Here is a 17,078-nt window from a genome sequence, read left to right as displayed (position 1 = left end):
ATTCTAAGGGTGCAGGCACCTTTTTACATACAGGGTGGGAGATGGTGACGAAGGGTAAAGGTGATCCAGTGGCCAGGTGGAATTGAGGTTTAAAGGCTCCATGACCCAGGTGCAGTTGTTCAGTGGGTCATGGTCATTTGTGAGGGAGGGGGGGGGTTGTTGTTGATAGTTGTCTTGCCCTGCAGTGTGATGGGAACTCTGACATAGTAATGGTGGTATCCTATGTACATGTTGTGTTCTGCTGATCAATGCCTGTTCATGTGTTGTGTTTTCCTTTCAGGTGTGAGGGGATAGTTGTGGTTTGACATGCTGGGGTGTACACATGGTGAATGTTCACATGTGATGTGTAGAGAACACTAATGGTCACTTGAGTGCACATGCATATGCAGAGTGCATGTCCTTGCAGAACCACACACTTGCACTCTGATGCACTACATGTACTCCCACCCTTGCATATCCACGTGTACACTGTTTGCCTTCTGGTGCCCACTGTGTCCCTGCAGCACATGTTCTGTGACTGATTATGGATCCTGTACATGCCTAATTCGTGGTTTGATGTGGTCTGTCACTTAGATGTGATGCTCAGGGTGTGCATCACACACAATGGCTGTTCACTGTGCTGTGCGCTGAGCAGTGTGTTGCAGGAGTAGGACACTGCACACGAGATGCAGTGTTGATTTTGCAATGCACAATGTGCATGTAGACAGGCATTCATTGTTATGTTACGTCTACGACTCTTGTAATGCATTTGGAAATGACTTATTTTGGGTGGGAGATTTTGGTGGTCTGTCATTTCATCTGATTCCGGGTCAGGCATCATTGTCTGATGCGACTGTACATTTAGGACATGGCAATGTGTTCCTTATCGTTACTGTGTTGGTGTATGGGTATTGCTTGCCATGTCATGTTGTGGTTTGGGAGGGTTTGAGTGAAATGACAGTGATGGTCATGGCCTGTTTTGCAGGTATGTGTGATGCACTCCTTGCATGTCAGGGTCATCCGCTTCTCAGAGCAACTAGCTGGGGGTAGATCTCTCTCCGCGGCAGGGCCCTCCCTCTGGAACAGCCTTCCTGCCTGACTTGAACTTGAGGGGAACCATCTCCAGTTCTGGAAGCACCTCAAGACCTTCCTCTTTGCTTCTGCTTTCTCTCTGCCTCTCCCTTGCAGAATTCTTCACTGGAACTGCACTGGAGCTGCAACTGGGCCACTCTCACCGACCTCGGTCCCTGGCCCAGCCACTCTCCACTTGCACTGCCTCCCTGGGAACCTCTGCACTGCGGTACTGTCTCTCTATCCCTACAGCCCACCCTTCCCAGCACTTGTCTGCACTTACCTTTGCAGTTGCCACCAGCTGACCTATGTATTTTTATTTTGGGCTACTTCCCCGGTACTGCACTCCCCCCCTTCCCCTTGCACTTTTCCCTTCCCCCTACCCCTACACTTGCACAATCTCAATGACACCTGGCCTAGTAGTACCGTTGTCTGTCTTCCCTTGTTCCCCCCTCCCTGCCTCATCGCACCTTGAAATACTTGTGTATAGGCCATATCATGTCATGTGTCATATGTGTGCCTTTTGGTCACACGGGATAGCTTGTGTTTAAGTAGCTAGGGATGCAGACGATGTGGCACTTCCATGGAAACTATCTCAGGGTGGTAGGGTTGTGACAGTTGACTGTCTCTTTGTCATCATCGATTGTCACCTGGTATCTGCCAGGCCTGTGTGCACTCCGCAGGGGTGGGAGTTTAGGTGAAAAATGTGGCCACAAGCTGGGTCCGGGCTTCCTCGCCACGTGCCCTGTCCCCTCCCATGTGCAGCGCCTGTGCCTGTGGTTGGGGATGTGGGGGCACCACCATGTCCACCGGGACGCCCTGCCCTGTTGCAACATTGTGCAGGACACATGCTGCCACAATGATCCTGCACACTACTGGTGGTGCATAGAGTAGTTGCCCACCAGAGCGGTCAAGGGAGCGGAAACGTGACGAGCACTCCGAATGTGCGCTGCACTATGCCCCTGGTTGCAATATGGGCGGCGTTGTATCTTATCTGGGGTGGTGTGGTGGGGTTCCGGATTGGCGTCATCATGTGGTTGCTCAGAGGGTAGGCACTGCCCCCTGGGGAGGTGATAATAGTTGAGATTATTAGGGTTTGGATATTTGTCTGTGTGTGACTTGCATGCATGTGCAAGGGCATTTGTACTGACCTAGGAGCCATGTGTCGCCATGCTGCCCAGCTTCTAGGGCCCGGCTCAGGGCGGACATTCTGTATATGAAACTGTCATGGGTGGAGCCAGGGTAGTTTGCATAGACAGAGGTGATGATTCCCTTTGCATCACATACCACCTGTACATTGATGGAATGCCAGTGCTTGCGGTTTCAGTAGATGTGCTCAGTGGCCCTAGGTGGACGTAGGGCCACATGGGTGCAATCTATGGCACCGGGCACTTTGGGGAAGTGTGCCACCCTGAAAAAATCCAGGACAATGGCCTGCCTTTCTGCGGGTGTTCTGGGCATGTATATGTGCCTGCGGACTGAGGGGCGCGCTGTCATGATTGCCAGTACCTGGTGTAGGCAGCGTGACTGCGTGGCCTGTGAGACCCCCCCCACTATGGCAGTGGTCCGCTGAAATGACCCAGTGGCCAAAAAATGCAGGATATTGAGCAACTTCTCCAAGGGGCTCAATGCTTGGGAGCAAAGGGTGGGGGATGTAAGGTCATCTTCCCACTCCTTGACCAGGTCTAGGATGATATGGGGTGGAAACCTATACCTGTCATAGACCTGGTCGTCAGGCATCCCAAAAAGGCTTGTCCGTGGTGCGAAAATGCATGCCCTGGCTATTCTCCTCCTCCTGCGGTGTCACACGATCAGTGCTGCGACAAATGGGGCATTCATCGTAGCTGTATATACGCGTTTGTTGTTTGCGTGCACTTTTATGCTGTGCGCGGGGACGCCTGTGCACGTCTTTTGCCGTGCGCGGGTTTCCCGTATTCGGATACGTGGTAAAACTGTACGTCCGAGTGTCATCGCGTGTAATCGGAGGGAAGTGAGCGTACACGCGTTTGGCCTGGGTACGTGTGTTTCGGGGTGCGCGGGAACTTTCACACACGATTGGTGGAAATCCACGTGTGCTCTGTCATCACGTGTAATGAGGGAAACACCCGCGCGCGTCACGTCACAGACGCGCTCAGGGCCTTTCCTCGAATTACACGCAAACGTGCAGGATTTTCACGTGCCAATTCACTCCGTATCAAGCTGGCCACGCGTAAGCACACGGAAGACCACGCTCCTGCCCAGAAGGCCGAACTACTGCTTCCCAGAGCCCCGAGCACGCTCGCACCTGCCATCTGCTGCTGCCTGACTGCCTGCTGCCCACGTGCCCTGCCATTTGCTGCCTGCACATCAGCCAGGGCTGCTGTTGCTGTGACCACCCCTGCTGGAACTGAAGACTCCCGACTGGGATTCCATCGCTCCACAGCCCAGCCCCAGGACCCAGTTGCCCACCCACTCCTGCCTCTGGGGTTGTCATGTCGGGGCAAACACCATCTGAGACCACTGACAACCCCCGGCCAGAGAGGCAGAGGGGCACCAGCTTCAGTGCCACCGAAGTTGGTGTCCTGGTGGAGCAAGTCCTGGGGCAGTATGATGCCCTCTTCGGAAGTTCCCGTGCTGACAAGGAAGGACAGACTCGGATCTGGACTGACATCGTGACTGCCATCAACGCGCAGGGGGTGGCAGTCCGCGACTTACAACATGTCAAGAAGCGCTGGGAGGACTTCAGGTCCAGGACCCTGAACAAGGCCCGGCGCCTCTTGAAGGCAGCGGATGCCAATGGGCGCCGGGGCCACTTGTCGGAAGAACAGATGAGGGTCCTGGAACGCATATCCCCAGCGCTCCACGTCCAGGTCCTTGGAGAGGCAGACCCGTCTGGAGTCGAGCGGTAAGTGTACATGCATCCTGATTGTGAGATGTGCGTGTGGTGATTTTTCAGTAGTGTGCAGGTTACACATCTGTTTGTATGGGGTCGAGTATGGGTGTGGGTGTACAGGGCCGTGGGGCTAACACATGCGAGGGCTGGAATGTGTGAGACATGGATGGTGCTTGTGTGTGTAGGCTTGCATGCCAAATGCAGTTGTGTGGGCACACATGTTTGGATGAATGTGTATGTAAGTAGACATGTCCGTGATGTCACGCATGTATGTTGTTTTCAGCTGCATGTATCAGCACTTTGTACATGTGTGTGTATTTGACAAGGGTGCAACAGTGATGCAACATGGATGCATGTGACAGCGGTATGCGGAAGCCTGATCGGCAGATGTGACATGGATGCACATCGGAACACTGCAACACTTGGCAGAGGTGTACACATGCATGCAAGTGTGGTGGTGTGTGTACATGTGTGGTGCACTTCCTGTGTTGCATGTGATGTCTGGCTCACCTTTGCCTGCTCATGCAGTTGTATGTGTATGGATGGTGCTGGCAGTTGCGATATGGCTGTGGTATGGCTCATGTGTGCGAGTTGAAATGACATGTGTGTTGGGGATTGTGATGACATGTCTGAGGTTTGCCAATGCCACTCATGTACAACTGTCATGTGTATATGTGTCCAATGTACAGTGCCCTGATGCCTGTGTTTTATTTCTCCCTGTCTGCAGCGTCAACTGATGAAGAGGGCGGAGAAGGTGCTGTGGAGCACAGCGGCGGGGATCCCACCGCCAGCCGGAGACGCAAGGCCCGGCTCCCCTCCCATGTTGTCATCTCGTCGGGGAGTGAGGAGTGCGGTGCCGCGTCCCAGGCCGCAGCTGCCGGGGGGAGGTCCAAGAGGTGGAGGTTGGAGTTGGACTCCTCGGCAGCAGAAGGGGCAGCTGGGACCCCACAGGGCCCAACAGGGGAAGATGGCACGGAGTCATCCAGGTTGGTGGGGGGTTTGGTGGAGGAGGAGGCCGTGCAAGCAACAGAGACGGGGTCTGGAGGTGGGGATCCCACTGGTGCTAGTGGTGCAGTGCAGAACCATGGACAGGAGGTAGCACAAGCCCCCGCGGAAGTGCCTGTGTGCAGTCCTGTCCCTGCATCATCTTGCACCAGCAGGGATGCCTACGTCCAAACCCGTTTTCAGGCAGGGGATGAGCTCACGACAACTGGCCTTCCTCTGCCTGCGGATATGGCTATCCGGGTCCGGGTTGAGCGTGTTCTGAGTGGTGTGGCGTTGCGTCAGCGGGCCATGCGAGGTGACCTGCAGTCTTTTCATGAGGAGACTGCACGTCATCTCGAATGGCTCGTTGACCGCGTCAGCCTGCTGGGACAGGTCACCCAAGCCGGATTCCTCTGTATGATGGGGCTTGCTCTGACCCCCTCCTCAACTGAACCCCCTACACGCCAGTCGTCCTCCGTGCCATCTTCCCACCCATCAGTCACCTGGGTGCCCTGTGGAGCTGCCTCTGACGGTGCGGCCAGGCTGGTGGAGGAGGCATCCCTGCCACAGTCGGGAGTCGGACGTCCAGCAGGGGTGGCCACATCAACGACTGCACCCCAGCCGGCGGAGGATGTGCAGGCAGCAGGAGGCAGTGCACGGGCAGAGGCACGGCAGCAGCAGCAACGTGGTGGGAGCCATGAAGGCTCAGGGGCCTTCAACATCGGAGGGGCAGGCATCGGCCGGCGGGCAGGAGGACCCAGGACAGAGAGTGTCTTCCGTGTGGCAGCGGTTGGGCCACGCCATAGATGCGGAGCGGCAGCGGGCGGAAGAGGCACGGCTCACAATGGTCAGGGCGCAAACTCCATGCGGAGGGCCCTGAGGCGGGCCGAGTGCCTGGAGGCAATCCGCAGGGGTTCGGAGGAGGACACGTCGACAGCCCTGCGGACCCTCGGGGCCATGTAGGAGGACCGCCTCCGGGACATTGACAAGGAGTTTGATGATGCCCTGGGCCGGGACATCCACAAGTGAGCCGTCAAACTAGCCCGCTGCCCTTGTACATAGTTATGTAGGTAGTGTTAGGTTTCATTTTTCTTTGGATTTATTTTGGACCTTTCGGACATTGGCCACATTTTTGTATATAGTTTATTTTATTAGTTAGTGTAGTTAGATAGGTTTCCTTTCTATTGTTGGGATAATGGACCCTGGCTTGTTTGTATGTACATAGTTCACTGTTGGATTGTATTTTTCTTTCACATTTTAACCATGAAGCAATGGCTTTCTTTTTAATTTCCCATTGGATTTTGTTTTGTGGACAGTGACTTTGGACACCATTACTTTGGATTTTGATTTTGCTTTTTTTCACGGACATGCTTCTTTTCATTTTTGTACATTCACATTTCTGTTTCTTTATTTTTGATTCTATTTATGTTTCCTTTAATACATTTTTTTTTTATCATACTTCAATGTGTAGTATCATCTCATTGTTTTCTTACATATCATGATATGGGTTTTGAGATTCACTGACACCCATTGGGTGTATGTAAGGGAAATGTGTTTGTTTCGGAACTTGCAATTGGTGTTCTGTCATGTAATTGCCAAGTATGAGTGGGTGGATGCAATACTCGGGTGGGTGTTTTGCATTTGGAGGCTGACCATAGGGACCAGGGATCTAGATTGTGATGACATGTTGGCTGGGGAACATGAGTTGGACATGGGTGGGGGCCTGCTGGCAGGTGCCCCGCAGTGCTGGGGGGTGGGGAACATGAGTTGGACATGGGTGGGGGCCTGCTGGCAGGTGCCCCACAGTGCTGGGGGGTGGGGGTGCAGGGGAACATGAGTTGGACATGAGTGGGGGCCTGCTGGCAGGTGCACCACAGTGCCTGGGAGACATGGGTGGGGGCCTGGTGGAGGGTGCCCCTGCACTGCTGGGGGGTGGGGAGGTGGGAGACATGGGTGGGGGCCTGCTGGCAGGTGCCCCACAGTGCTGGGGGGCGGGGGGGTGGGGAACATGAGTTGGACATGGGTGGGGGCCTGCTGGCAGGTGCTCCACAGTGCTGGGGGGGTGGAGGGGGTGGGGAACATGAGTTGGACATGGGTGGGGGCCTGGTGGCGGGTGACCCTGCACTGCTGGGGGGTGGGGGTGGTGGGAGACATGGGTGGGGGCCTGGTGGAGGGTGACCCTGCACTGCTGGGGGGTGGGGGTGGTGGGAGACATGGGTGGGGGCCTGGTGGAGGGTGACCCTGCACTGCTGGGGGGTGGGAGACATGGGTGGGGGCCTGGTGGAGGGTGACCCTGTACTGCTGGGGGGTGGGGGTGGTGGGAGACATGGGTGGGGGCCTGGTGGAGGGTGACCCTGCACTGCTGGGGGGTGGGGTGGTGGGAGACATGGGTGGGGGCCTGGTGGAGGGTGACCCTGGTGGCGTGGGGGTGGGGGGAGACATGGGTGGGGCCTGCTGGCAGGTGCCCCACAGTGCTGGGGGGTGGGGGGGGAAACATGAGTTGGACATGGGTGGGGGCCTGGTGGCGGGTGACCCTGCACTGCTGGGGTTGGGGGTGGTGGGAGACATGGGTGGGGCCTGGTGGAGGGTGCCCCTGCACTGCTGGGGGGTGGGGGTGGTGGGAGACATGGGTGGGGGCCTGCTGGCAGGTGCCCCACAGTGCTGTGGGGTGGGGGGGGGAACATGAGTTGGACATGGGTGGGGCCCTGGTGGTGGGTGACCCTGCACTGCTGGGGGGTGGGGGTGGTGGGGACATGAGTTGGACATGAGTTGGACATGGGTGGGGGCCTGGTGGAGGGTGACCCTGCACTGCTGGGGGGTGGGGGTGGTGGGAGACATGGGTGGGGGCCTGGTGGAGGGTGCCCCTGGTGGCTGGGGGTGCAGGGGGACATGCGTTGGTAGGCAGTAGTGCAAGTTGACATGTGGGTTGGCTGGGGGGCAGGGCCATGGTGGATGGGGTGCCTGCAGGACATGTGCAGGGTAGGCCCCTGTGGTGTGTGCCACCTGCAGGGGCCATGGAGGGTGTAGAGGGAACACCTGGGAGGACTCACACGTGCAATTCACGTGTGGTACTCCCCGCGCACCCCTGTAATACACGTACCCTGCTAATGTTGCGTGTGATCCTTCCCCCGCACCCTGAAATACACGTACCCTGATGAGATCGCGTGTGTAACTTCCCGCGCACCCCGAAATACACGTGCCCCGCTCGCACAGGTCCAATTGCTGTATGTTGCCACTTTTGTAATGCGCAGGGACGCTACCACCTGCCTTCGTGTGGCGGACGTGTTTCGGCTTGTGCGTGTCTTTGGCTGTGCGTGGCTTTGCCCTATTCGATTCCATGAATACGTGTGGTTCGAGTGCGTCTGGGCGTTCCGTCTGCTTCCCTGCAGTACATCCCCAGTTACGCCCTTATTTTCACGCGTTGTTCCCCATTCCACGCGTTACGCCCCGTGTTCCGCCCACTTTCTGGTGTATGCGCCGAGGTTGTGCGCTTTCACTGTGTGCGTCGCGCACGCCTTTCGGGATGTTACAGTGACTTGTGCGCCATGCACGGGTTTGGCGCACATCCCGAGGTAAACACGCGCAGGGACTTCCATGAATCGCACGCGTGCGCGTGTTTTTTTGCGCTTGCGCCTGCTTGCGCCAAGATTTTCGGCGCACGTTTGTTCCATGAATCAGCCCCTAAATGTGCATCATTTTTCTTTCTTTCCACAAAGAGTAAAAGTGCATCATTTCTTTTTCTTTCTTTGGATTCCCTCATGCCTAGAGGACTACATTATTGACTATTATTTATATAACTGACTTATTTAATTAACAAGTACTAATCAATAATGCTAACTCATTAACATTACAATGTAGTCCCATGTACAAAGTGAGGTAGTCCCATGTACAAAGTGAGGTCAAAGTACATATTTTGAAATTCGTTTTAAATGTGCATTTTTCGCTCTTATTTTCTCTTGCTGTGCTGAATGCAGAAGGCAGGAAGGCAGCAGGAAATCGAAAAAGATACAGTTATTATAATCTGAAGCTACCATGGTTTGTGACATGAGGGTGTTAACAGAATACTTTTTCTGCTAATATGATTGGAAGGAAGTGCATCGGCAGTTATGCCACGAAAGCAGCAGAGTTCTGCTGGGGAAAGTCTGACAGAAAAAGTTCAGATCGCTTTTGCTGGGCTCCAGACGGATGATCTTGGTGTCTTAACATTGGCTTGAGAACCCTAGGTTCTCGCCACACACACTTTAGACACTGAGATTACGAAGGCAACCCCTGCCGACCGGGCCGCTCTTCTGAGGGAAATTGCCTGGGGGAGAGAAAACCACAAATCTTTTGGTAAGCACCCAAGTTCAAGTGAGGTTATTTTTTTTAGGCGATTGCTTGGCAAATGTGTTCTAAAAAATGCTACGCAGTTAGGATAGCAAAGCAAAAGAAATCCCATGCATTTAATTTGTCATATGATAATGTTGTAAAGTGAATGTTGCTCTGTTTTTGTATTGTTTCTTTTCTTGTCTATTATCACAGAGAACAACACGCTGTGATTTGTAAGATGTTATTTTGAATTACAATTGTTTTTAATACACACAATGTAAAAGCAGAACATGTATAGAGTTTTGTTTTTCTCTTTTCTTGGTGCCTTTGGAATAATATTTTATGACACGGGGAAGATTTTTTAGGTAGTTGTCATGATGCCTACCCCCGGGGAACCAGACCAGGTCCAGCAACCCCGGAAGTAGTCATCAAGTTGTTTTGAGCAAGCCCAAAAGCCCCTGTTAGGGGCTGTTTGGGTGCGGTCATGGCGCCTATGGCGCCAGGCTCAAATGGAGAGTCAGTCCTGACTCCATAGGCGCCAGGCTCATAGAGTAAACTTACCTGATGCAGACCATGCTGCAAACTTACCTGGTGCAGACCATGCTGCAGAGCTCCAAGTCAAATGAGGCTTGGAAGGGACTATTTTACCTAGGGACTATTTTTTTTACTCGGGTGGGGCTGAGGAAGAATACTCACCTGGGACTACTTTGCAGGCTATTTAAACCACGCCCGAAGAGCAGCACACGCTTCGCGTTATTCTGCATCCATCAGCGTAACGCTCACCGTGTCTGCAAGCCTGCATCCAGTCTTCTGCCACGCCCACCTCGAGTGTGCAGCTCCTACAAAAAGGGAGGAACAGAAGGAGAAGGGTTAGAATAAGAGCAAACCTTCGATCCTTACCTGGATTCCGGATCCACCGCACCTTCGAACTGGAAGAAAGAAGCATTTACGCACGCCGCCTCGCCTGCTGCAGCGCCGCGCTGAACTCACCCGCCCTCACAGCACCCTCACGATCCACCGCATCCTTCTGCACGTTCCGCCGCATTCTGGCACCTAAGGGGAACACAAGAACAGCAAAGGTGAGCCAAGGAAATAAACAGAGGCAATAGTAACTACCCCCATAGACTTACCTAATTACCGCCGGGGGTACTATTCCTCTTCATGGGTTGGCGCAGTCTCCATTGCATCCTCATCCCAAGGTGAGACAACGGGACAAATAAGGGGAACTCTTCTCACCGCAATAGACTTACCTAATTTTACCGCCGGAGGCATAATTCCTCGAACTTCATATTTTCTCGCCACACCTGAATAAGGGAACAGGCAGCTTACATTCTGGCCTTATTTTATTGAACTGTGGAAGATAAGCCAAATCCTTACCTGAACTTCATCAGCTACCACGAGGAACTCTTCGCTGGGGTCAGGCTGCAAACTGCAAGGAATCGGACAAGAGTGAAAGTCAGACATGACTGGCGAACTATATATTTTTCGCAGTATTTATTGTTCTGGAACTCACCAATTCCTTCGAGCCAGTGAAGCAACTGGTTATCAACGCGCCCCTGCGCTCAATGCAGGATGGAGAGCTCATCTTTTCAAACCATCAGGTGAGACTATAGGAGGGGACATCAAAGGTGATCTGTGGGGGGAATTTACACTCGACTCCACGGGTGGTTAATTCCCTTTCTCCATTTGCAGAAGGATATTCCTACGGGCCAAGCAAACGAAGCTAGGTGCGCCAGTCCAGTCCGTCATCATGGCCCTACGCGTCACATTGGTGGAGACCGCAGCTGTCCAGTTCAGATCGACGCCTCTGTGGGAACCAGGTGAGCGTAACAGTAGTACATTTGTCATGTTTCCCATGCAGATGGAATAGATAGACTTAGCAGTGATAAATAGTTGTATGCGTGTGTTCACCCAGTGCATGGTGTCTGGGTGAAATCTAATACAAAATATAGATTACTGGGGGACTATGAACCAGTAATGAATCAATAATGAGGCCTATGGAAGTATAGTTCACTGATGTAGATAAATCAGTGATAACACCACAGGTTATTGATAATGCTCTATGTGAAATTGTGGCGTTTCTGAATGTAGGGTCAAGGCTCTCTATAGATCACAAGAACATTATAAGACTAAGGAAGGTTGTGTGTATGTTGGGGCCATAAATACAACAGAAAAGTTATGCTCACCACTAGAAATTACCACCAATAGTGTATACTACTAAATTATCCCATATAGTGTAATAAGACATGGTCACTGAAAGGAGGTAAGGCCAAACCCAATTCAAATGCAAGGATAAGTCATCACCAAATTACCACTCTTCTTTGGCGGTAAGAAAATACGGCCAGACCCCAAATCTACACAAAATATCCTACAAATAACTTCTGATTTGAGTAATGGCTTTCGCCAAAATTACGAAAGCGATTAACCCACTGCCCCCTGCGCAGATTGCAAGGTTTCGTAAAGATTTGTGAAAAACAAATAAGTGCAGCCTACTTACCATTCATTTTCCCATAGACAAACAAGGTCAATTTTCTATAGTTATTAACTTTTGATTCAAGTAATGGATTTGACCGAAATTTTGAAAGTGATTAAGGACACGTGCCCCTCCCTCCGCCCCCAGACTGCTAAATTTGGTAGAAATTCAATAAAAAATAAAGTTATTAAGACTTTTGTTCTCAAAAGTGCAGCCTAGTTCCCATTCATTTTTCCATAGACAAATATGGTACATTAAATATTTGGTGGAGAAGGGGTTACCCCCTTCCGAAAAATAGATAGAGATCTCAGGGATTTACCCAAAACCAGAGGCTTTTAGAAATGAAATGACCGCCATCATGTTTTACTCTCATTGCGAGAGATATCTCCAGCTCAAACCGAGGATATGGGAAAATGAAACGCAGGAATGAAGCTATTTTCAGGTCAAAAAACATGCAAATGCCATCAGATTAGAGGTGGAGGGGTGGGTAGAGGGCACCAAGTGAAATTTGGGAGTTGGAGGGGGTCTAGGGACTGAGTTTGCAACACAAAGCTTTCTGTAGCCTCGGCTACAGCGACGAATATCCGCCATCTCAAAGAAAAACTGGGTCATAGAAACAGTGTGTTTCGTGGGGGGAAAAGGGGAGGTGAGGAGGCCATCTGGGGAGTGGGTGGAGCTGGCACAGATGAGGGGGGCACTTGATGAGGGTCTGGGGGCAGGAAAGCATTTCTTCTTTTTCGGCCATTTTGCCAATATTCAAGGCTATAAATGACTACAGGTAACCAAGGGTATGTTTGCAGTACCCGCAGTTACAATTTTATTATTTTTATTTTCATAAAGTTATTTTTACAGCTATGGTGACATTGGGGGGTGAAAAATCAAAGGCCATGGCCAGTGGCAAGATTGCCAACCAGGTCTCCCCATCCAAGCAGTAACAAGGACAGACCCTGCTTAGCTTCAAAGTGAGGAAGGTGACAGCCTCCTCATGCCATGTTACCCGATAAATTTGCCAGAGTTACAAGAACACTTAGAGAAATAGGCCGGCCCTTTCCTTGCTTTCAAACTAAGCAGGGTCAGTCCCACTTTGAAGCTAAGTAAGGTCCCTCCTGGTTACTGCATGGATCGGCAACCAAATGGGCATCTGCATTATTTAATTTTAGTAAACTATGCTACTGTCAGACCTTGAAAGATTTGCACTCAGATACCATTGTTTGCCTTTTGCTAAATTGCATTCTGGTAGTTGTAGTCTCACTGCAAATATGGGGGAATAATGCCACAATTGTACACTTGTTGCCTAAAATAGTTCTATAAGGATTTGTATATTTGAGTGACACTATGGTATGTGTACTTTACAAGTTAGCTTTATAAAGCAGAGAATAGAATTGTTGAAAGCCAGACATAGGGCTGAGGAGGGGAAATGATGAGAGGGCAAGTAAGTCATGAGTATTTGCCCACAATGTGGCAAGAGAAATTGCAATCCTGTACAATGTTGCAGTTATTTTCCCCTGATTATGGTTTTTCAGGGTAGTAATAATAATAATAATGTTTTAGCATTTATATATCGCTACGAACCCTCAGGTATATGAGCGCTGCTTATTATTACCCACGGCGTGTGGTGCTCATTTATCGACCTCGGAAGGATGAAAGGCTGAGTTTGGCCCCGCTGGGATTCGTACCTGCGTTAGCTGGCTCTGCACGGATGTCAAAGCGAGCGCTCTACTCGCTGTGCCACTTGACCGGCATAGGGTACCAGTAAAGGACACGTGTGGGTGGACAGCGTAATTTATTTTCAGAGGGCGGACGCAACCCCACGTCTCCCAAACCATGCGTGGATCATGAGTCAACGCTTTGTGCCCAAGTTCTTTCAGACCTGGTTTGGGCTATGAACTTTGGCAATAATGTACCTTATTTGTCTATGGGAAAATTAATGAGAAGTAGGCTGCACTCTTTGGGGAAAAAGTCTTCTTAATAACTTATTTATTTGATCTTTACAAAACTTTGCAGTCTGGAGTGCTGGGGGTGTCCTTAATCACTTTCGAAAATTTCAGTCAAATCCGTTGAATCAAAAGTTATTAATCAAAGAATTTTGAGGGGTTCCTATGAGAGTTCGACTCACCTTAATTATAGGGCGGCTATTGCCACCCTACAAATATGTCACCCATTAAGTTAAGTTGACAAATAAATATGACAAAATGTCACTTGATGCCTACTTCAGTGAACAGAGGGATGTGTATCCTTGTAAAGACTGGAGGCGGGTATTTGTACTACTGCCCTCTATATGGTACGGTAAAGGCGCAGAAAACCCCAGTCAAGGCTCGCAATGGGTAGCAATGGACGAGCAATCAAGGCTTTCGGAAGGTAATGCTGGCTGGTTCTTAAGTACAGTGTTTCCCCCAAGCTCCCACAAACGAACGTCCACACACTACTTTAGGTGATAACACAGCTTCTTTATTTAAAATAAGGTTCCTACCACAACATATACAAATAAATAGTAACACGTTGTACTCTGGAATTACTATTCAAAATAATGGCAAATATCTACACTCCAAGTGGTACCACACAATACTTAAATTCATGCATTCTTAAGTGAGGTGTTGTAACAGCATAGATTAGGGTAGAATGGCAGGCTAGTTTTGAACAGTGGTAGAATGCTTTCTTTAGATTAGATAGATAATTCTGTGTGAGGATCCCCCCCTCCTGGGCACCTGTAATGGAAAAGACAGGGAGTAACTTATCTCGTCTTTTACAGCCCAGTCCAAAAATGTTCAATAACCGCTTACTTTCTTCTTAAAGGGTCTACTACCCCAAAGGACCTGAGAGGCCACAGGAGAACACGATCCAAGACAAATCTGGGACCCCTGGATGACTCTTGAGGCTAGAAGATGGTCTTCATCGTCACAGTACCTTTGGTGCCTTGGCAGGTGAAGTGGCAGAGTTTCTCGGTTTCACTCGACGCTTCCCTTCGAGGATGTATCCCCTTTGGAAGAAGGAGCCACTGGGATGCTGAGTCCAAGAAGAAAAATGGAACTAAAGTCTTTGAAGTGCAGCAGTTTTACTCTTTGCGGTGCTCTCCATTGGTTGATTTCTCCAACTGTATAAGTCCTGGGAAGATGAAACTTGCTGTGGGCTTCTTAAATGCTTGGCAGATGGGAGTAAGATCCCTGGCACCCATCGATGACTTCTGGCGGTGACGGGTGCATAGGTCACTTTTGGTGTCGGTTTTCGGAATATTGCCGTTTTCGGACTTTAGGTTCTTCGGTGCTGCAGCCCAAAAAAATAATTGTGGTCCCTATTGTCCAACCCTAGGTCATGTGATGTCCAACATGTAATGTCATAAGGTGTTTGCTTGCACTTCCTTTATGCCAGGCATTTTGGTAAATTGATGTCATGTATGACATGTGATTTCTTCCTTTTAAATCAAGCACTTAAATTAACAGGGAGCCACCGCACAAGCAGACCCACCTTCTTCTGAAGCAAGGATATAGGATTGCTGAGCCATCAAACTGTACCTACCTTGGTTACAGACTTGGAGATGGGTTTGAACATAAGCGAATACTCTGAGGTTTCACCCGCCTTCACGTACATGGAAGGTGGACCATAAAACCAATCTCCTTCCAGAGCGGCTTCAAGTTTCCAGTCTTGCTGAGTCATATTGCACTGGAGGGGAGAAATAAACATGCAATGTAAATGTTACTGTTAATTAAAAACAACTATGTAAATTAAAACTAAAATGCAAATTAATCATCTCTTAATAGACTGCAGGGCAGTGAAGCTGCTTAATAAAATTGCTTCACATATTCTGTAAACAAGCTTAATGAAAGTGTACAAAGCAGAAAACCCTAAAAGCCTTTAGATTGGCAGGCAAGTGTTTATATTCACACTGTAATGAAAACTGAATGTCAATAATATGTCTTCATTAGAGAAAACGACTAAAGTCTTCTGCTCCAATCAGGACAGTGTGTGGATATTTCACCAGAGGACAGAGAAATAAGGCCCTGGAAATGTTGAAGTCACCAGGAGAAAACTCTGCATCCGAACGCTTAATTACTCCATGAAAATCCCCTATGATTAATTCCCAAATATGCAAGACTAAAATAAAATCATGGATGAGAACGTGGGCACCACCCCCACATCTTTTATTATTATTCATTTAGAAATGAAAATTAGGACGGGTTCTTGATGCTTAAGCGTACAAGTTATTGTGGTCCGAGGATGGTTTCTTTTTAATTAGAATACACCAACATCAGTCAAGCAGTAGAATAAGGATAGCTTTTATAGAAAATAAAATGTCATGGAACGGACCAAAAAATATTCCTCTATTGTGCAATTTTGTGTTGTAAAACATATTTGATTAATTATCACCATATGATTGAAGCAGGCCCAAGAAATTGTAGGATATAAGTATTCATGGATTTGTGTTGATTTTGTAGCTCCTTCGAGCACCAATACAGAGGGGATATTGTGGCCGTTATTTGACTTTGTTCCCTGCGTATATTTAAGTGCTGTTACTGCACATAACTGTCAAGTGATGGGCACATGTACGCTGGTATAGGTTTTTTAGAGTCTCGATCGGCCAACAATGCAAGCATCCGTTTGGCGCAATTTGTGACTTTGGAGTAAATGTCAGGTGTCGGGCTAAGATCTCTGCATCGGAGGATGGTGGTCCTACTATGTAGTCAGAGACTTGCATATACAAGGCTGTTCGCAGGTCCTTCTCAAATGTGAGTTCATCTGTTGGTTTCTACCAGAGGGTTCAAATGCATTGCAGAATCTCAGATAGTGTACCCAAACTGATTTAGATCCATGTTCAGAACATCTTAAAGCCTGGGCTATGGAAAGGGGGTATTTTGATGTGAGGTTTCCTGTAGGGCTACCGTAGGACAGATTCCTGGGGCATAATACCCTTTCTTCCATGGGGCTCCCAGAATGGTGCACAACATCTTGTACATGACCCAGGCTTCTGATGCGATACAGCAAAGAGATGTTCATGCCATGTAGATATGCTCAAATGTATTTAAGCCCCAGCACAACCTGGTGATGAGCTGTTTCTGAATCCACTAGAGTTTTGGCAGTGCTGCTGTGTGGGTAGCGACGGGTACCTAGCATTACAGTAGTCACTTTAGGCATTGGCAATGATCTAATAAGAATGGAAGGAAGTACCAATAGGCATTGGCAATGATCTAATAAGAATGGAAGGGAGTACCAATAGGCATTGGCAATGATCTAATAAGAATGGAAGGGAGTACCAATTGGGTCTATTTAGCTCAAGGGTCCGTTTATTGGCAATGTCTGGCTATGGGGTGGTTTTGGATTCTGGGTTGAATATGATCCCTCGCTTTGTGCACAAATTTATATTCATTGCCCAAGGAATAGGAAGTCAGTTGAGCAGTA

General features: G+C 49.8%; 1 protein-coding gene across 1 annotated transcript in view; it reads right to left on the bottom strand.

The window, feature by feature from the left end:
• CFAP47 (cilia and flagella associated protein 47) overlaps positions 1-17,078 on the bottom strand; it is a 3,369,192-nt gene that overhangs the window by 1,368,539 nt on the left and 1,983,575 nt on the right. The window contains exon 47 of the mRNA XM_069639370.1: positions 15,201-15,344. Coding sequence (XP_069495471.1) covers positions 15,201-15,344 — 144 coding nt within the window. The remainder of the gene's footprint in view (positions 1-15,200; positions 15,345-17,078) is intronic.

Source organism: Ambystoma mexicanum, chromosome 7q (assembly GCF_040938575.1).
Source record: "Ambystoma mexicanum isolate Mex_15411 chromosome 7q, UKY_AmexF1_1, whole genome shotgun sequence".
NCBI lineage: Eukaryota > Metazoa > Chordata > Amphibia > Caudata > Ambystomatidae > Ambystoma > Ambystoma mexicanum.
Note: the sequence above shows the minus strand (reverse complement) of the source record. Positions and strands in the feature narration are given on the sequence as shown.